General features: G+C 35.7%; 2 protein-coding genes across 6 annotated transcripts in view; one reads left to right on the forward strand and one right to left on the reverse strand.

Moving 5' to 3' along the window:
* LOC125679676 (syntaxin-binding protein 1-like) overlaps window positions 1-15906 on the forward strand; it is a 36955-nt gene extending 21049 nt beyond the window's left edge. For all 5 annotated transcript variants that reach the window (XM_048919089.2, XM_048919090.2, XM_048919092.2 and 2 more), the window contains 3 exons: window positions 543-637; window positions 6808-6962; window positions 13859-15906. In XM_048919089.2, the coding sequence (XP_048775046.2) occupies window positions 543-637; window positions 6808-6962; window positions 13859-13932 (324 nt within the window). In that variant the 3' untranslated portion in view covers window positions 13933-15906. The remainder of the gene's footprint in view (window positions 1-542; window positions 638-6807; window positions 6963-13858) is intronic.
* Window positions 15907-18134: 2228 nt separating this feature from the next.
* LOC125682292 (uncharacterized) lies at window positions 18135-21838 on the reverse strand. The gene is made up of 9 exons (XM_048922757.2): window positions 21699-21838; window positions 21565-21603; window positions 20598-20677; window positions 20408-20479; window positions 20138-20282; window positions 19817-19908; window positions 19657-19728; window positions 18705-18849; window positions 18135-18226 (listed from the first exon to the last, which is right to left on the reverse strand). The coding sequence occupies exons 1-9, from the start codon at window positions 21733-21735 to the stop codon at window positions 18198-18200; spliced, it is 711 nt and encodes a 236-aa protein (XP_048778714.1). The 5' UTR covers window positions 21736-21838; the 3' UTR covers window positions 18135-18197.
* Between the last annotated feature and the right edge of the window lie 587 nt (window positions 21839-22425).

Raw genomic sequence — 22425 nt, forward strand, 5'->3', positions numbered from 1 at the left:
ATTAATGCACTTGACCAAAATGAGACATGTTATAATAATTGTTTTGTATTTAAATTCCAATTATTCATGTTGTGTGATCAATGCTGATAGATAGCCCATACACTTTGATCTTAATTTTAATTCACATGATCAAAATCACAATATACTGTCAGAGGCAATGATATCAGTTAACAGCAAAAACATATGTGCAGGTTTAAAATTGTAGAGTCTACTCATGCAGATCATGCAGGTTCCTGCACAATATGTAATGGTACCATTAAGGAGGTATACTACATTGTCATAATGGCTGACTTCCTTTTAAAACATGGACAAAAATATAAATATCAGCAATATTTTTCTCTTCCTTTTAGATTTAATTGCCTAAATTAAATGAAGATATTAAATTTATCATGATATTTGTATGAATTTCTATACAATATCTTGATTTGAAAAGTGTGACATTACCCTCACCCAAGGTCAACTATAAATTCATAGATCTTGTGAGAAAAGGAAACAAGTTGATCATTTATTGAAACAATATATGTTGGGTTTTTTGTCAACAGGAGGCTGTAGAAGATAAACTGGATTCCCGACAATTTCCTTTCTTGTCGGGTGGAGCCCCACGATCAGGTGGAGGATACAGAGGTCCGCCAATCAGGTAAGCACAACACGTACTCCAGTCAGCTAGAGCTTCAGCAGAGCGGTACTGTAGATGATTTAATTTCGTTGGGAAAATTTTTTTAAATTAACACTATTTTGTGTGGATTAATTTGTGTTGTTTGTAGTCGCTTGGAATTAAATATTATGCTTACGAAGGCATTTAAAATCAATATTTTCTGAAATTAGAATTTCGTGTTGGATTTAATTTTCTTGGTTTTTCATAGAAATGATATCAACAAAATTTAATTTGATGCGAAATTGAATACGTCTACAGTATCATGTATATTTTTGTTTGTATTTTCATCTTATATCATTATTTTTTTTAAATCATTGTATGAGGTATTTAAGGAGGGTAGGGACGTTATGTTCTTACTTGTAGGAGTACCACAACACTGTATTATTTATTTGTTATTGTTTTATGGGGACACTTTTAAATCTAGAAAATAGATTGTGTATAGGTTGTGTAGTGCCTGTTGTAGACGGAATGATTGTGTGAAGGTCCTGATCTAGGAATTGACTAAGGTTTCTGAAATTCTAGATATACATTTAAATTCTTTTAATGATGCTTCATCAGTGTAGGAGTTTGGTGTTTTGTGAAAGCTTCCTTATGTATAGAAGACTCATGTTTGTTTAAAGTGAGCCCAGAGTGAAGATCAAGTCAACAGTAGTGTATTCCCATGGTGAAGGGCAAGGCCACAATATTAGTGTATTCTCATGGTGAAGGGCAAGGCCACAATATTAGTGGGTATACAGGACAAAGGGCAAGGCCATATTATTAGTGTATTCCCATGGTGAAGGGCAAGGCCACAATATTAGTGTATTCCCATGGTGAAGGGCAAGGCCACAATATTAGTGTATTCCCATGGTGAAGGGCAAGGCCACAATATTAGGGTGTATACAGGGCAAAGGGCAAGGTCACAATATTAGTGTATATACAGGGCAAAGGACAAGGCCACAATATTAGTGTATTCCCATGGTGAAGGGCAGGGCCACAATATTAGTGTATTCCCATGGTGAAGGGCAAGGCCACAGTATTAGTGTGTATACAGAGCAAAGGGCAAGGTCACAATATTAGTGTATATACAGGGCAAAGGACAAGGTCACAATATTAGCATATTCCCATGGTGAAGGGCAAGGTCACAATATTAGTGTGTATACAGAGCAAAGGGCAAGGTCACAATATCAGTGTATATACAGGGCAAAGGGCAAGGCCACAATATTAGTGTATACACAGGGCAAAGGGCAAGGCCATAATATTAGTGTATATACAGGGCAAGGCCACAATATTAGTGTATATACAGGGCAAAGGGCAAGGCAACAATATTAGTGTATATACAGGGCAAGGCCACAATATTAGCATATCCCCAGGGTGACGGGCAGAGCCACAATATTAGTGTATTCCCAGTGTGAAGGACAGGGTCATAATATTAGTGTATTTCCATGGTGAAGGGCAAGGCCACAATATCAGTGTATTCCCATGGTGAAGGGCAAGGCCACAATATTAGTGTATTCCCATGGTGAAGGGCAAGGCCACAATATTAGTGTATTCCCATGGTGAAGGGCAAGGCCACAATATTAGTGTATTCCCATGGTGAAGGGCAAGGTCACAATATTATTGTATATACAGGGCAAAGGGCAAGGCCACAATATTAGTGTATTCCCATGGTGAAGGGCAGAGCCACAATATTAGCGTATTCCCATGGTGAAGGTCAAAGCCACAATATTAGTGTATTCCCATGGTGAAGGGCTAGGCCACAATATTAGCGTATTCCAAGGTTAAGAGTGAAATACAGCAGATCATTATATAAGCATGTTCTACAGAAATCAATTTGTTCACTATTTTACCCCTGGCAGTCTGGATGTGGCCACAAAAGGGTTTTTAAAGTTTTTTCATGGAATATACTTATCAAGAACTTCAAGGTTACAGTGTGTCTGAGGTCTTCACCTACAGCTGGTGACATTTCGACACAAGTTAACAGACACACAAAGCAAATAAAAATAATGTAATTGAATCAAAAATGACAAGTATTTGTGTGGGGTTTTTTTTTTTTTGATTAGTAAATATAAAGCACAGGCAGCGAGTAAAATAATATTCATAGCTTGAACAGTGTGATATTATATGTCTTATATCAACTGAACAGTGCGATATTATATGTCTTATATCAATTGAATAGTGTGATATTATATGTCTTATATCAACTGAACAGTGCGATATTATACATCTTATATCAATTGAATAGTGTGATATTATATGTCTTATATCAACTGAACAGTGTGATATTATACATCTTATATCAACTGAACAGTGTGATATTATATGTCTTATATCAACTGAACAGTGTGATATTATATGTCTTATATCAACAGTGTGATATTATATGTCTTATATCAACTGAACAGTGTGATATTATATGTCTTATATCAACTGAACAGTGTGATATTATATGTCTTATATCAACTGAACAGTGTGATATTATATGTCTTATATCAACTGAACAGTGTGATATTATATGTCTTATATCAATTGAACAGTGTGATATTATATGTCTTATATCAACTGAACAGTGTGATATTATATGTCTTATATCAACTGAACAGTGCGATATTATATGTCTTATATCAATTGAACAGTGTGATATTATATGTCTTAAATCAATTGAATAGTGTGATATTATATGTCTTAAATCAATTGAACAGTGTGATATTATAGTATAATTTGTCCAAACCAGCCTCTGAGTACTCCGGCGCTCTGTCAATTCCGGCCACAAAATATAGTCCCTAACATTTCTTTAACAAATCCTTTATTAATAATTCCCTGTACTCCGGATACTGCGTATTCTGTATATCGGCCGGCTTACACAGTCCCAACTGCTATCAATTAACTTTAATTATCCTGTGTAAACCGGCCCATCGATGATACACCACCCTAATTGTTGCGGTCAATTGTATTCGGTGTACACAAGGTCCCAACTGCTCGTAATTAGCTCTAATTATCGCATTTAAACCAGCCACCCCACGATGACCAACCTGTCGGTATTCGGTCGATCACACGCGGTGTACACAAAGGGTGTCTCAAGGGAAGCCACATGTAAGTAAAGAGTGCAACTGGCAATGAGTCGCGATCAGTTTAAAATAAAACCTGATTTTTAGGGGGTGCACTTTTCAATTATGACAGCACCACGCACGAGGTAATGGCGCCCTCCCCCTAACGACAGATACGAGAACTGACATTAAAAGACAAAGTTCAATTAATCGATGAATTCGATACATTCTTGGAATGAAACAAAATCGGCAACAATCCCGTTATGTTTTCCAAAAGCAGGGTTTCCCCTCGTGGACTTCTCGGAGCTCTATGGCGAGTCAGACAGTGATGATATGCAGTTAGTTAGCACAACTCGCCATGTCCGGTCGATCACTCGGCATTGTATTAGTTTCCGTTTCACAAATTGAGACAGTTGAAAGCGATACATTTACAATGAAAGCTGGGAAAGACAAATTTTAAACGAACACAACACAAACTTGACAAACGTACATAATGTAGCACTTGATAACGGCGATGATGTAGACGAAATCGACAATTTACCAACAGAAAATTGCGTGAATAATTCCCAGATTTTAAACTGTTTAATAAAAATTGAAACTTTTTCAAATGAGCACGACAATAAAACACTGAGATTTATATTTTTACTTTTTGAATTCTTTTGTGATGAATGTATATTAAAATGTTAGCAATCATTACACACGTATGCATAGATAGTGAATACAAGGGAAGCAACTCTCATTCTTGTCAACATTCTGCACTCCGGACTCTGTGCAAACCGGCCAATTTCTTTGGAACCACACATAGCCAGTTTAGACAGATTATACTGTATATGTCTTATATCAATTGAACAGTTCGATATTATACATCTTATATCAATATTGTGTTGCTCAATGCCTACACTCACATTTTTGCGTTTTTTAAAATTGAGATGGATGAGAAATTAAGCCCCTATTTGGAGAAGCCATCATGGACAAAACTGTAGATCATTATTTAGTGACCCAGTGTCTCAAAATAAGTATCAGGTTTTTTTTCCAAGTTTACTGCATATGTTGCTTCAGAAAATGTAGAGCACACACTTGCTTATTTCTCAGTCTTATGAAGATTTTGTACACCAGTATCATCAGTAACTTTGGTATAAAAATGGTACAGAGGCAAACGAAAGTTCAATGTTTTCCAAAGCAAAATCTATGTGACAATTTTTAAGAATCTGTAACCCAAAGTTGCTAAAATCTGTGACAATCTTGTGGCTTCAGACATTTACTGTTACATTTATGACGATCGTGATTATGTATTTTTATTAAGGCATCGTCTTGAAATAAGTTTGTACTAGGTTTCAAGACTATTCTAAAAAATTTAAAGAGGTCCATACCTGAGTTTTGTGATATTGTCAATTCTTTCAGAATTTTTTTTTGTATGGCAGGGAATTTATAAAAACAAAAGAATATACAATATTAAAATTTGTAAAGCACCCAAATCAATTAAAATCTCTGAAGTGCTTAACATAAAAACATACAATTGAAAACCAATGTCATGATATTATTTTACACTAATATATAAAATGATAATTTGCAGTTAATAAGTTAAAAATATAATACAATATTAAAATTTGTAAAGCACCCAAACATCCAAATCAATTGAGGTAGCTCACTACACTAAAGCTTATACACTGTATGACACCACATCACAAGATGGCGATTTAAATATATTTTGAAATTATTTGTGTCGATCGATTTGTTTGTCTATCATCGTAGCTCAGTTATTAAAGCATCGGGCTGGTGAACCACAGATCTCGAGTTCAAATCCCGCAGTCTTTTATTCATATGTGTTGAAATAATTATTTTGAAAATCATATTTTTATCCAAATTTGTATATTTTTTGCCTTTTTGGCATATATACTTATTGTATATCATCATATCTTTTATAATTAAATCAATTTGTACTGATTTTAGAAACTATTTCTGGGTGTAGTGAACTACCTTAAAATCACTGAAGTGCTTAAGATAAAAACATACAACTGAAAACCAATCTCATGATATTATTTTACACAAATATTTAAAATGATTATTTGCTTTTGATAAATCAGAAATATAATACACTATATAATAAAATATAATTTGCTTTGGTTTTGAATGAAAAATGGATATACAGTGTACACTGTATTACCAAAACTGGAAAGAAAGAAAAATACCTAAAAGCAAATGGAAAAAAGTAAACAGAAAGTATATGATAAAAGAGATAATTAAAACCATAAAATCTGATTACTTCAAGGAAAAACAGAAGGTGTTAGATTTTCTCTTTCAAAATGAAAGTGAATAGTACAAGTGAACAAGATTCCATACACCTATCCCAATTATGATAAACACCAACAATTAGATTCGCAGTAAAACTCTCACAATATTTATCAAAGTTGTATCTAAATATTTGTAAATACCAAACTCAATTTAGTAGAATAATCAAATAATGATTGCTATGGATATATATAAAGTTTATCATTTTATATCGTAGGTCTGCAAATAATTATGGTCATCTTTCTACAACCGTAATCGCTTTCCACCTCCTGGTGGCCGAAAAAGTCTCATACTAGTAGACTGAAAATAGATAATGACCTTTTGCACATAAAAATTCATCATATAGAAATTTAGAGTTTTAAAGAACTATATAGGAGTACTGGCAAAAAATTTACTCATAAATTGCAATTTCTTGCCTCGATATGTGAGATGGAACATTAAAAAAATGGGGGTTATAGATCAAATTTCTGAATTATTGGATAAGAAACCAAAGGTCCTTTGTTTGCAAAATTTCAGCTCAATAATTCAATATATACATCTTAAACAATCATTGTTCTGTTGCGGAAAATATGTCAACCAGAGTTATGAATTTACTACATTTGCCTCCTCGGTCTCAAAATGTTTGAAATAATGAATTTATATTTCGAAACAAACTCTCTCAACCTCAGAGATTATCTTGCAATGTACATGAAAACACAATCTTTATTTCTTAGAAATACTTAGTTTTAGGAGTTTGGGGTTAACCAGTGGTGTCAGGAAACTCTAGTTTATTCTGCTATTTATGAAATAGGACCATTAGCTGTTTTTAAACTACATGGATGACCAATGTAATTGCAGTGCTCGATATGGACACTGGCATAAAGACAAAAGTCAGGCCGGCTACAAGAGTGGACCAAGGTTACTTATTTTTATCATCGGAGGTGTGTCATACTCAGAGATGAGGTGTGCATATCAGGTCACGCAGGCATGCAAGAACTGGGAAATCTTGATAGGTGAGTAATTCTTAAGTGAAATGTTACACAATGCTTACACCTCTACAGGTTTTCTGTCATGGCCAATACCTCATAGATGTGTAGTTATACAATATAATTTTTAGCTGAGTTGCAACGAAGATCTGAATCAAATGAAACTTTGATATATTGTTGGGTACTAAGTAAGGAAGACCCCTATTAATTTTGGAGGAAAAAAGGTCAAAGGTCAAGGTCACAGTGACCGAATATAGAATGAAAATTTCAGAAAAATTTGGTTTCCGGATGATAACTCAGAAAGTTTAAATCCGAATCAAATGATACTTAAAGATATTCAGGTAAGGAAGACCCCTATTGATTTTGGAGAAAATGGGTCAAAGGTCAAGGTCACAGTGACTGAAAATAGATTTAAAATTCCCCAAAAAAATTAGTTTCCGGAGAATAACTTGAAAATTTTTAATTTGAATCAAATGAAACTTGGTTATATTGTTGGATACCAGCAAAGCAAGGCCCCTATTGATTTTGGAAAAAAAGGTCAAAGGTCAAGGTCACAGTGACCAAAAATAGATTGAAAACATCAGACAAATATGGTTTCTGGACAGTAACTTGCAAAGTTTAAAACTGAAGTTAGTTCTTCACAATTATAAGTATGCCACATCATTCCTCCCGACTTTACAATGTATCCCATGCAACTCGGCTTATGCACCCCTGGGTGCATATATTGATTTTCTCTTTTCACTAGAGTTGATGATATCATATATTTATGTGTTGTTGTGTATAGGTGAGTACTGAGTGTATGATACTGATGTAAAATGAATTGCCTTCGGGCTGTGAGAGCAGAGCTCTCCCTATAGGTAACACATATATACATGTTTAAAAGGAAACTATAGAAAACTAATGAAAAATTAAACAATAACTATGGAACTTGAAAAATTTGGTCCCAATGGCGTCGATTGGAATACAAGTGTATGGGCATGTATTTCTCCATTTTGAATCTTGTCTACCCTAGTTCACGTCGTTCTGAGATGTTACATAAAATCCGTAAAAACATGTAAATCATATTTTCTTATTATAATAAACATATTTTATCACTTCTCGATTTATGCGATTGTATCATGTCTCCTTATGTTTGTAAATTTGCTAAACACTGAACATGATGTCACAATGCACTGTTCACATCAGTTGCGTTATGTTTCCTGCATTCATTGAATAGGTGGATCAAATGTCTAAAGTTAGGTGGATCAAATGTCTAAAGTTAGGTGGATCAAATGTCTAAAGTTAGGATGCTTTGATAGAACTCTGTCCTCACATGTTAGGTGCTAACTTTGGAATATTTTTTGTCCTGTTTTGGATATAGCTACTACAGTACCCACAATGTTATTCTTGACATGATAAACGATAGAACACGATACACGCAAGATACGATAGGATGTACGCACGATACGATAGGATACACGATAAACCTGATAAATGCAAAACCTGATAAACGATCTTCACGATAGACCTGAGAAACGCAAAACATGATAAACGATCTTCACGATAAACGGACAACCTGATAGAAATGTTGTAAATTTAGAATCAATTTAGACAGAACGAAATTTTGATACCAACAACATAATTATATTATGTTGGTAATAATACGGAAGGATTTCAATATTCATTATACACCTAAAACGTATAATTCTTTAATACACGGTCGTACTTTAAAAAAAAAAAATTATTTCAATTTTTTACGCCATCACAGCTAAAATCAGAAAACTAAACTGTATGCGGTATTTAATTCAGTATTTGATATCTATTTGAATTTTCCCAACCAACGATTCTAAAATTATAATTGTCACCTAATGTTTGATATATAAATTATACAGTGAATTAATTAAATGTAATATAATGTAGTGATATCATGCTTCAGTAGCTCTCTAATTCTAATGCCTATTATCTTAAATGTGAAATAAACCAAGGAATATTATGTGTGTAGCAAGGAGGGGGTTATTTTGCATCAAGCTCTAAGTTCACCGGTCATTCAACAATTACAATTATTTTCATCATGACCGTTTTAAAAAAGATCCATTGCATTACACCAAATCTTCATACGTTAGATATTTCTACACAATGAGTGATGATTGATATTCATAAGTAATTGGAACATATGTATTTGAATTGATATCTTAATAACAAAAATAAATAAATTATGAAAAAATAAATACCGTAAATAAGACACGGCTTTTTTAAATTCACAATATTGAAACGCTTTAAAAAAAATTGTGTTTAGTATGTAAAAAAAATACAAATAATCATCAAACCCGGTATTAATTTCCAGTATCTACCCATACGATTATAGGTACAAGTACAAGTGTACAAGTAAAAAAAAACAACAACGATGACAGCCGAGTCGTGCCCAGTTGGGCAGACTTTTGGGAGATGCAACACCCTTGCACCCTTTTAAAACTTAATCTTCTAAATGTGTCAAATACAATGTCCCTGAGAATGTTTGCAGTCAAAACATGGGTGATACAGAGACGCGCACAAGTTCAATGGTGGGTATATAAATAGAACACAGGTGGAAAAAAAATCGGAAGAAAACGAGCCTTTATTCAAATATATGTAATAAACAACGTAATTTACTGATTTTTCCTTTCAAATCGGAACTTCCTATTTCTCTGTAAGTGTTAATTACAAATAATTGTTTCTAGACAAGCAAATGTTTATGAACTGTACACGAAGGAGCTTTCAGATTTACGGTCCCCGGTTTGCTCAGCGAACCACTGCCTACTTTTCATATTACTTAGAATGAAATTGTGATAAATTTTCACCCTCTCTGGACGGACAAATAGCTTTTCTTCTGCCTTAAAATCGACAGCTTTATGTTGTCCAAATATATTGTCTTTCCTCGATTCCTAAAAATAGTTTCTTAACGAAACGAATAAAGCTTTCGAAAAGTATCATACTTTTTCATTAGGTTTGATACACAATCCTGATAGTTTCCGAAGCTACACAATAAACAATTTTCCCGATAAACGGAAAACCTGATACACGCAAAACACGATACACGATAGACCTGATAAACGCAAAACACGATAGAAAACGGAAAACCTGATAAACGCAAAACACGATACGATAGGATACACGCACGATAGGATAGGATACACGCACGATAGGAATGTTAAGAATAACGTTGCGGGTACTGTAATACTACTAATGCCAATACGTTTTGCTTCACCCTCAAACACGGTCACACCGTAAGACATATTATTTATAGATATGCTTAGTCATAAAGGGATGCTATGTTAGTAACTCACACAGAATTGGAATTTCAACAACTCACATAGAATTTCAGAATTGAAGGTGTTAAATGAGAGTGTTTGCATGATATGTCATTTGACTATCAGCAGTCTGTGTGACTGAATGTGTGACTGTTTGTTGAATTAGGATCAGTCTGTATGACTGAGTGTGTGACTGTTGAATTAGGATCAGTCTGTATGACTGTGTGTGACTGGCTGTTGAATTAGGATTTGTCTGTATGACGTGTGTGACTGTTGAATTAGGATCAGTCTGTGTGACTGAGTGTGTGATTGTTGAATTAGGATTGGTCTGTGTGACTGAGTGTGTGACTGGCTGTTGAATTAGGATCAGTCTGTGTGACTGAGTGTGTGACTGTTGAATTAGGATTGGTCTGTGTGACTGAGTGTGTGACTGTTGAATTAGGATTGGTCTGTGTGACTGAGTGTGTGACTGGCTGTTGAATTTGGATCGGTCTGTGTGACTGTTGAATTAGGATTGGTCTGTGTGACTGTGTGTGTGACTGTTTGTTGAATTAGGATTGGTCTGTGTGACTGTTGAATTAGGATTGGTCTGTGTGACTGAGTGTGTGACTGGCTGTTGAATTAGGATTGGTCTGTGTGACGTGTGTGACTGTTTGTTGAATTAGGATTGGTCTGTGTGACTGGCTGTTGAATTAGGATTGGTCTGTGTGACTGTGTGTGTGACTGTTGAATTAGGATTGGTCTGTGTGACTGAGTGTGTGACTGTTGACTTAGGATTGGTCTGTGTGACTGTGTGTGTGACTGTTGAATTAGGATCGGTCTGTATGACTGTGTGTGTGACTGGCTGTTGAATTAGGATCGGCCTGTGTGACTGGCTGTTGAATTAGGATCGGTCTGTGTGACGTGTGTGACTGTTGAATTAGGATTGGTCTGTGTGACTGTTGAATTAGGATCGGTCTGTATGACTGTGTGTGTGACTGGCTGTTGAATTAGGATCGGCCTGTGTGACTGTTGAATTAGGATCGGCCTGTGTGACTGGCCGTTGAATTAGGATTGGTCTGTGTGACTGGCTGTTGAATTAGGATTGGTCTGTGTGACTGAGTGTGTGACTGTTGAATTAGGATTGGTCTGTGTGACTGTGTGTGTGACTGTTGAATTAGGATTGGTCTGTGTGACTGTGTGTGTGACTGTTGAATTAGGATTGGTCTGTGTGACTGTGTGTGTGACTGTTGAATTAGGATTGGTCTGTGTGACTGTGTGTGTGACTGTTGAATTAGGATCAGTCTGTATGACTGTGTGTGTGACTGTTTGTTGAATTAGGATTGGTCTGTGTGACTGAATGTTTTTATTGGAACAGGTGTGAAAGCATTGCACAGATCTACAAATAATCCCCCAGTCATTTTAATTATATCAGATAATAACAAAGGAAATCTCTACATCTGCAAATAGAGAAAATTACTTTTCTCACATCTTATATGAAATCTGATAGATTTATTTTGTTCAACGATTGTTCAGAGATTGGATGGAGCCACATTGATAACAACAGATTAAAGGCAATGCATGATAGGGAATTAAATGAACATGGAGATATCATAGGAGAAAATCAATAAATATGTTTTTCCATAATGGAAGGGTTCAAAATCTATACAGTAATTGATTTGAAAATACTGTGTATTGGATGTAGGACATTGTTCAACTGATAAACCAGGGATGGGTGGGGGTGGGGGGGGGGATGTACCAGTTATTAGAAGAATGGAGAGGACATCATGATTAAAGCATGAGATGGTCAACAATACATGGGCCAACTACAAGATGCAATTTCTGCCCTTATGGTTCAACAAGGACAAGTACACAGTTTATGCATTCCTGTATGTGATATGCAATACATTTTCAACACATGGGAGAATAAATCAAATGTCATGCCAAAGATGAAAGACTGTGCACACAATGCAGCAAACTTAACACAATTTCTTAACCTCTTGTGTTCAGTGATGTATTTAAATGTACGTATAACACTGGTCAACAATAAGTGATGGGGAATGATTTTTCAATGTGGCTGTACCATACAATCTGTATTTATACTGATGAAGTAAGCTTACATTTATATCTTTATGGGAAATAGTAACGCTGAATAAATCTCAAAGTTTGCTTTTGGAATTTTAAAACAAAAATGTGTAAACCAATGTTGTTTTTTCTCATCATGACAAAACCTGACAGATAATTTCCTTTCTGTATAAGCCCCACCCACCTGAGAAAGTATTTATCTCCTATTGGTGTTTAATTATCACAAAGAAACAATGGCGCAGGTAAACTTCTCACCCAAGACCTCAGGTGCAGCCTTGGTATGGTTTTAGAATCATGATTTCCTGTAGTGCAAATATTCCAAGTTCCAGAGACGGTATGAATTGGTGAATTGACACGTAGCAAGTCGATTATCTGTTTTTGTATTTAGCGGCCCTCTCATTCTTGGCACATGTTTTTGACAAATATTGCATATTTCTAAAGTTAATTTCTTTTCACCAGTCGGATATTTCTTCGTGTCGTTACAGTATTATTTACGATGTCGATATGCTCATTGGTCCTGCTTGTATTTCTTAGTTCCATCAAAAACATTTCATGATTTAGGAAAGACAACAAGTCGGTTTTTATTTTTATGAAAAAATTTGTAAATAGTTATCTGTATGAAGAACTTTTAAGTAAGATCCCGTAACCATTGTATTTGAGAAAGGAGTGTTTTGGATGATCCTGAAAATTTGAATGGAAACCTGCACCAATGTGCATAGCATGTGACTGTTGATGTAAAAGTTTTCAATCTGATTTTTCAGTTAAAAATAATCACTTTAAAATGTAATTGTATTTAAATTCATACACATGCAATATGAGGATATTAATTCTCAGTTAAGTTTCTGAAAGCTTGTTTATACTTTCTTATAAGTAATCAGTGCATGATGTATGTATAAAGATATACAAATAAAGAAAACCTGTGGAATCTGCAGAAGTGAACTTTAAAGTTGTTGAATGTGAGCTTTTATTTTAAGTCTTTGGCCTTGAAGGCAAGTGATGGAAAGCAGTGTGCATGTTTTCTCAACGATTATGATAAACTTGGGGTATTTTGGACACATTTGACCTTCAGATTTATTTGCTATAGCAGGGTCCATCAGATTATATTGATAAACACTTTAATCTCTGGTGAAGGCTACAACTGACATTTTGTCCTTGAAATCCACAGTTCCTTGTAATTATGCAAAATCTGTATATGACAGGAAAATAAAAAAAGGCCATGCATATCTGAATTGGTGGATTGATATGTAAAAATCTAGAAATTTCCTTGAAATTGTACTCTTTAACCAGATGCTAGGAGTTACTCTTTGAGCTAGAATTTGACCTCAGAAAATTTTCTGTGCTTTTAAGCATTATGAAAATTTTAGTAAGATTTTGCAATTAACCCTTTGAAGTTTGTGGAGCTGGAGTGAAAATATTTGTCTTTGAAATTAGACTGCCATTTTGCCATTGTCACTGTCCTGGACAATGACTGCTAATTCCCACTTGTTCCTTGACGTCATCACCAACATTTAAACCTTAGTAATGTCTAAATATTTGATCATAGAGAAATATTTCCTGTCATTTTCACATTATTCCATCTCTTTCTTTTTGCAGGATCCACCCACCTGCTGACCCCAGAGGGATTCTTAGAAGACTTGAAAGGCCTGTCCAACACTCCTGGAAACTGACCGTTACATTTTCTCAAACATTGATTAATTAAACAAACTAAGGCTAAGCGACCAGCCGTGGAATTACATAGTCTAGTTTTGAATAGTGCTGCCATTGTTATTTCTTTGCTTTGTTTGAAAACGTCATTCACAGGTTAACTTAAATGTTCTCTTTGATTAGAAATGTTAGATTCCAATTAATATAAATATGCTATGTATCACTTTAGTTTGGAAACTTGAATTGCATTAATTTCACTTAGAAGCTTATTGTAAGCCAGCGATTGTGGTCCAAAGTCTTCAGAATATACTGCTTAATGGCAACGCCCAAAAAGATAATGAAAAGCATGGAACTCTAACCTTTGTGGAAATTCCTGTGTAATTCAGTTTATCCCAACAGTAGGGGTTACAACCAAAGTATTAGTAAATATTATTGTTACATTGTCACACGATTGTTATATTTCATTATGTGTTATATGATTTGGTACTATACGTAAAATGTATAGGAGACATTTTGTTAATGCATTATTTCAATGTTTTAGTATATTTGATATTTTTACGTAGTTTGTATATAGGATAGGTCTGTGTAGAGTCTTATGTGCAATATTGATTTTCCTTCATTTTCTACACAGATAGATGTAAAGCACCAATACTCTGTATATAAAAGCAGCCATTTTATTTTGTGTCGACCTCTTTGTACTTTCATCTGCTTAAATGTAATTTGCACATGTATTTGCTGTTTTATAGGTGAATGATAGAATGGTTTATTTATTTAGTGACAGATGTATGTGTGGCAAGTTTCTAATCTATCAATATGTAGTTCTTGATAAGTGATTTGTCACAAGGAGATGTTCAACAGATTTCATACATGTATAACCTTATCTCATGACTTGAGGCATTCAAAATCAATCCTTCACTGTGCTATTTTGTGATATTTTGAACAGATTGCATATTTGTGTTATTTTTTTGCTGCAGTAATTTCAGGGCTCTCTAGGACTCTGTAGAGCTACTTTATATACCGTACATTATGGAAGTTTCACAAGATCGTCTGTTTGTCAGATGGAGAATACGCAATATGCATTGTTCTATAGGGACACATTACAGGTGGTTATTAATGGTCTGGTTAACAGAGGAAAAAAGGGATACTATAAGATTATGCTGAATACATACATTTACATTGTGCAATTACAAGCAAGTAAAACCTTTCTTTTTATTAATAAGGAATCATCAATGTTTTGATACCACTGTACATGTCAGGCTGGAAGTTTCTAAGACCAAACAGGTTTTGATGATTGTGGGGTGTAATTATGATTTAAAGGTATTGTCCATCTAGAAATGCTTTTTAAATTCATTCCCTCCCATATGTAAATTTGACCTTTGGTTAAGATGATTGTTATAAATGTACATAAAAATATTTAACAGCTATTGTATAGGAGTAAGAAGACGTCGGTGAGATCTGTCGACTTTTGAAAAATCCTGTACATCTGAGGCCAGACTGGCTCTTTCACATAAATGATCCTGACTTCATCCCCATTAAGATGCTGTCCCTATACATTGTATAAGTAATATATAGATATTTACAGTTTCTAAAAATAGCTGATGTACAGTAGTTTTATCTTTCACAAACGGTTTAGGAAGATATTTCAAGGTTCGAAGTCTTGTATAACAAATGATGAATTGATGTCTCCTGTTTGTATTTGTGGTAGACCTGTTTGAAACCATACCCTTGAATGACCCATCACCCCTCCCTTCCTCTCAACCACCAACCAGTTCTTTTAATGTGTGAAATTTTCTCCATGCTCTTATATGTGTCAGGTTCAATGAAAACCAAAGAACTATGTTATGTCAATTATGCCACATGATGTTTTTCATGTGGTGGATCAATGTGTTTCCTCCTCTCAGAACCGAGGACTTTGAAATATCTCCCTAAGCCTGGATTATACATTCCCTTCTGAGTGTACAGTGTTGTGGCAAATGAAATAAACAACAAACTATGAATTCATTTTATTTGTCTCGTGTGCATTTAGATCCTACTAGTTGTGAACTACTACAACGAACAGGAAAGAACGTGGGCGCATAAGAGGTGGTTTTGTAGGCAAATAAGGAACGTAAATTATCAAATTTCCCCTTCTGTTATACTTCTGCATGTGATACAGGATAGAAAGAAGTAACACCGTGTTCTTGCTTCATGCAGTTGAAATGGTTGCACTGGCAATTGTTAATTATTATTTTTTACATTTCTAGAAGTATGTGTTATTTTCGGTTCTTCTCTCCTTAAATTAACAAGAGCACCGCAAATGGTACAACATACATACGCCCGTTAGACGTTCAGTCTGTATCCATGATGAGAAAAAAATCCAGAAAACTATTTCACCCACTTTTAGCCCTAAAGTAGGTCACAGTACACCGATCAAGTTGAAATTTGTACTGTATTTCTCTGAAGTTCTGACAAAATTTCAGGGCAATACCTGTATTCATAATGGTAAACAATCTATCTGGAAAACGAAAACAAGGTTTTTCTACTAAGTGATAGTACGACTTTGACCCTGAGAAACAATGGGCATCCTCTGCTTGGCATAAGATGTATATGTACCAAGTTTGACGGTCCTAGCCCTAATGGTTTGGTCTACATCCTGCCTACAAAGTTCTCCTGCTAAGTGATACTTTGACCTTGAAGAACAAAAGGTGTCCTCCACCTGGCATGAGGAATATGTGTACCAAGTTTGATGGTCCTAGCCTCAATATAGTTTGGTTTGTATTATGCCTACAAGGTTTTCCGATTAACTGATACTGTGACCTCTGACCTTGAAAAACAATAGGAATCTTCCTCTCACCATGTTGATCAAATGCACCAAGTTGTAAAATCCTAGCTCCAATAGTTCGTCTGTGTTCTGCCTACAAGGTTTTCCTATCTATCTGATACTATGACTCTGACCTTGGAAAACAATATGCATCTTCCTCACATCATATTGATCAGATATACCGAGCTGTAAGATCCTGAAGCTTACGGTTCATTTTGCTTTCAAGGTCCGGACAGACAGATGACGGGATACCATGATATGTTCCGTCTACATATGATGTTTGTCTTGTAAGAATTAAAAAATGACAAGACCCAGAAACCATGAAATTGCACTAATGAAAAATAAGATTAATTACTAGCGTTGCGGGTTGTATTCTCTATTGGAGAATATAATGGGGGTGGGAGTTACAGAAAAAATACTTGATTTGAATTGAAATGTTTCAGAGTTCAGCATTATATAATTTGAATATATGATCTGATGATTTTATATTTAAAAAAAAACTTCCTAATAATTAGTTGAAATTTATTAATTTATGATTAAATATGTTGTTACAATCCTTTGGTTAGTTCACGGCTCGCTCGAATTGTTGCTATTGCATTCCATTTTGCGTTAACCTGTACCTACAAAGTGCACGCGATATGTTGTGGCATGATAATACTCCAACATGGTACAATATTATGAAATAGTATTTTTAAATGGCTAATAAAAATAATTACATAGCACATTCACTAAGTGATGTGGTCAAATAGTTCAGATCAATTTTTTAAAATGTATACATTGTGGAGTTTTGATGCGCAAATGTGTGTATAGTGGGCACTAGCATTGATCCGGAAGTTAGCCGTTTTATAAAGCTATTATTTTGCGTCAGCCTGGATTTCGAAATCTACAGGACCGTAGCTACAGTCCTGTTCTCTTCTCCTGAATCCTCTGTACGGTGTACACGTGAACGGTGTACACGTGAAATCTACAGGACCGTATCTGCAGTCCTACAGTGTACACTGAAATCTTCAGGACCGTATCTACAGTCCTACAGTGTACACGTGAAATCTACAGGACCGTATCTACAGTCCTGTCTTCTTCTCCTGAAGCCTCAGTACAGTGTACACGTGAAATCTACAGAACCGTATCTACAGTCCTGTTCTCTTCTCCTGAATCCTCAGTACAGTGTACACTGAAATCTACAGGACCGTAGCTACAGTCCTATTCTCTTCTCCTGAATCCTCAGTACAGTGTACACGTGAAATCTACAGAACCGTATCTACAGTCCTGTCTTCTTCTCCTGAAGCCTCAGTACAGTGTACACTGAAATCTACAGGACCGTATCTTCTCTTCTCCTGAAGTCCCATAATGTACACGTCTTCATGGTTATGTAAATACAACTGATGACGCAGAGTCCTGCCACAGCTAGAGACAAGTGATTAGCTCTTTATTAGAATTCACAAACCGTATTTATTGTTATATACAAGAAAGCTATCAGATGACCATTGCTTATCCATGATGAGTCAAGTTGTAGTGTGCTAAAGCAAAGAAAGTAAATGTTACATTGGGGTGGAACTACAACACATGTGTGAATAATAATCCGAACGAAATTAGACAAGCGATATGGGGTTTATTTTCCGAGTAATCTGTCAAAGTATTAAAATCCCGAAAACTTAGTTCTCATGTTATTTTCATGTGATAATAGTAGAGATAAATCGGTATCGCAGATATCGCGAAAATAGCATAAATCAAATTTTGTTGATTAACGATAATGCAGCGATTCTAACTGATTAAAAAAATGTTGATACACGCATTAACCGAAATTAAGTGAAATTCAGCAGATAATTGGACCAAGCTGTGGAAAACTCCCTGCCTTGCGCAAATATGAATAAGACGCTAATAAAAAGAAAAAATATCCTTATTTGAGGAAGGCTGTACGCGGTTTAAACTCAGTTTTTGTAATTATGACAAAAGTTCCTGAGAACAATTGTTTATGAGTATCGGAGTCCTACTCACGGATAGTATAACAACCGCCCTTGTTGCAGGCGTCGGTGTCGCAGCACCCTCCACAGAGCTGAGCGACGTGAGGGTCGTTACCAATACCCGTCTGTCGTCTGCCGTGTGAGATGCCGTGACCGTGATGAAGGAAGATGTCACACATCTGAAACAGGACGCAGGTCATTTTTATACCAATTGTCTTACTACAACTAAAGACTTATTACCCCATTGCATTAGAATTGTGGTACCCATTGCCATAGAATTGTGGTACACATTGTATTAGAGTTGTGGTACACATTGTATTAGAGTTGTGGTACACATTGTATTAGAATTGTGGTACACATTGCATTAGAGTTGTGGTACCCATTGCAGAAGAGTTGCGATAAACTGGGATATGGTACTTCATCCATTTTTTATCAAACTTGCAGGAATGATAGCATACAAAAACCTTTCGCCCTATCAAGGTCAAATGAAAGGTGAAGGTCTCTTGAGAAATGGGAATTATTAATCTCTTTAAGCACAACTTAAAGACTTTGTGAATTCTAATTGTTTAGCTAGAACAGTGTTTTATTGTTATCAAAGGTATAGAGCACAGTAAATAAATAAAACACTGACAACACCAGAAGATACCACGTGACACCGCTTCAGGAATATCACTAAGTATCTTACAAAGGTTTGGGTTCCTATTGGTTTTTACGGATAAAAGGACAAAATTGCTGAATGTCCCGTTTTCGTGAAGCACTTGTTTGTTCTATAGTCATACCTCTCTCAAACATTAATTTTATAGATTTTCAATCACACATCGCCATAATTCCCCTCTCATAGTGCAGTTCACTACATCATCCATTTAATCAGGCTTTCCAATATAACACCCCCCCCCCCCCCCCCCAGGTGTAAGAAAAGACAATCCAAACCATGATTATAATTAGTTTTTGAACAGACTAGCGAGCATTTTTATCTCTATACTCACTACTTTACTGCGACATCCCATCCTGTGACGGACTTGATGGTTCTGATCCATCACGACATCTGCAAAACACTCCTGCAAGGACGTCAAAAACAAACCGTATGTAAAGAACGACACTTCCGGAAGTCGTGTTGTTAAAAAGAGAGTGTTAGAATGGGTTTACCTCATGATCTTCACAGTTCTTGATCTGTGTGCAAGATTTTGGATCTATTTCGGGGTTCAAACAAACTTGGCATTTTCTGGTTGGTTTTGGAGCTACATACAGCAAAATAGCATATACAAATTGAAAATCTTGATCGCGGCACAAAATGTGCACGAGTTGCAAAACCAGAGACATATAACAGTTATATGTCTATGGCAAAACATACATTCACGCATGAAATTATCTTTAAACTTTGACGCCGTTTAGATATCTATCAAAGAATTAAATTATAGATGGAATTTACATCCTTAGAAGTTTTGGTATATTAAATTTCGGTGTTACTTGTGACAATGGTGCACAACTTGTTGTTACAGTAACCGGACGAACAACATTGAGTGCACAGATGTATGATCTCTCTTTTTTCTTTGTACGTCATATCCTCTACGTCATCTTCACGTTTCCCGAGGGACGCCAGAATATCACAAATCTGTCCAAGAAATACCACTCGTCATAAAAACATTCTGGGTGTGAGAAATGTCTGTTGCGGTGTATCCTATATTAATTTATTATGCTGATGTGCTCTGTATTTATGTAAGCAGTTGTACTACGTACTCGCTTGGCTTTACACCCCAGCGTGAAATAGACATTGTGTTCTTCACTGATGTACTTGTCGGTGAAACATTGCTGAAAGGCATATCAATAAAATGACCAGCCTGCAATAATCAATTTGTTTTCAAATCGTTACCAGTAATTTTTATCAAACACGTCAAAACTGCTTAAATAGTATGATATGACGTCATACCTCGTCTGCGTTACAAGCCTCTGTAACGGTGCAGTCTATTGGATCGGCGACTTTGTCACAGCGGTAGCACACAAACGGGGCTAGATCAAGTTGTTACAAAATAGGTCATTAATGTCAATGAATTTTCATCATTTAAGCGTCAGTAATTTGCCTCTAACTGCCTGAGGTGGCTCGCTAAAAGGTACATGTATTTCGGTTCCAGAAAGTGTGGGTCGCATGCGTTTACCACGATTTATATGTTGTTTTACGTCCTATTCAGGAATTTTCCCCTGACAGACACGTCGCCATCTTAAGGCGAAGTGACACAAATTGTGACCTATGCATGGTGCTTACAGCATTACGAGTGATTATCCTGTCAACGCCTACCGTAACACGGAAACCCCGTTTCAGTTCATATCCGCAAGTTCTGTGACTTTCACGTCTAATGCTTGACGTCGCCGTCACCGCCTATGTACGTCTGAAGTTCCACGCGGCGCCGGGATCGAGAATCGAACCGGGACCATTAGGCTACAGCGACTATTCGACCACGGAACCGGGACCACCAGGTGACGGCTCGACCACGGAACCGGGACCTCTTGGCTACAGTGACGGCTCAACCACGGAACCGGGACCACTAGTCTTCAGCGACGGCTCGGCCACGATTGAAATAAGATAGAATAGTTATCTTAAGCTAATTTTTCATATAATGAAAATAGTTTTGGTAAACGCATGCGACCCTTAAAACGCTGCCTGGTAGTTTTGACAATATTTGAGGAAAACGTAGCAATAAAAAATCACAAGCGTCGTGACGGTACATTTGAAGACAGGACTCAGTTCGGCAGAAAATAAATCATTTTTGTATTCAGTTTGGAAATGACTTAGTTTTAAAGAAATTAATGAATTATCAAAATTCAAGGCTGCAAATGGACGTTGTCGTCCTTTCTTGTGTAACGTCTGTATGAAAAATACATTTGAAGGTCACACGTACCTTGTTTCTTGACCGCTCCGCCGTGAAGACAGACAAGTCCTAGAAGTTCAAACGAAATCAGCGTATTGATAATAATGCTATTTATTAACATCAGTTTCTTTAATTCAAAACTTATAATCGGCAGAATGTCTGACCTGAGATGAGAAAAATGGCCCCAGCTAGCGACGACATTTGGTACCAAAGTGATCAGTTCTGGGGTTTCTATTAATAACGATCGTTGATAACCTTTTCGTGTCTCTTAGTACAGTACTGTATAGTATTCTTCAACGACTGTTAGGACTAATGTAAAATACTGTTGTCTATCTTTCACATTCATGTAAAATCACTTTGCAGTGAATAGAGTGTATCGCGTATGAAATAAAGACTTACTTTAGCGAAAAAAATTATATGGTCAACTATTGTCTCAAAATTTCTATTATATTTAAATCAAAGTACACGAACCTCGTTCTTTGCTATATTGAATCAAAGTATGTCAGTTTTTACTATGATAAATCAAAGTATATCAGTTTTTATTATACATTTGTATATCAGAGACTCTTTATACCTTAGAAACAAAGGATTATTACAACTATGATACCGTATAACACAGTATATATGTATTTTATACTACATGGAGAACAACACTTACATGTTCTTTAGTGCCTATAAAGAATTAAATTGAATATCAAATCAGAGTACCTCAGCTTATAATAGATCAAAGAACCTCAGTTTTTTTAACACAGTAATTTGTAGTTTACTATTTAGTACTATTGGATTTCGATCAGCGCTTTTTGTTTTCGAAACATAATGTACACAAATCCATTAATCTTGACAAATCATTATTTTTAGAAACGTATTTTATATTTGCATATCAAATACACA

Source organism: Ostrea edulis, chromosome 2, assembly GCF_947568905.1.
Source record: "Ostrea edulis chromosome 2, xbOstEdul1.1, whole genome shotgun sequence".
Classification (NCBI taxonomy): Eukaryota; Metazoa; Mollusca; class Bivalvia; order Ostreida; family Ostreidae; genus Ostrea; species Ostrea edulis.

Bases quoted from the DNA above. Each gene is read 5' to 3' on its own strand.
- LOC125682292 (XM_048922757.2), bottom strand. From the start codon at position 21,735: ATGTCGTCGCTAGCTGGGGCCATTTTTCTCATCTCAG. The intron at 21,604-21,698 runs GTCAGACATTCT...TTGAACTTCTAG, and splicing joins GGCCATTTTTCTCATCTCAG to GACTTGTCTGTCTTCACGGC. The intron at 18,227-18,704 runs GTGAGTAGGACT...TCTTTGCTTTAG, and splicing joins GGGCGGTTGTTATACTATCC to CACACTACAACTTGACTCAT.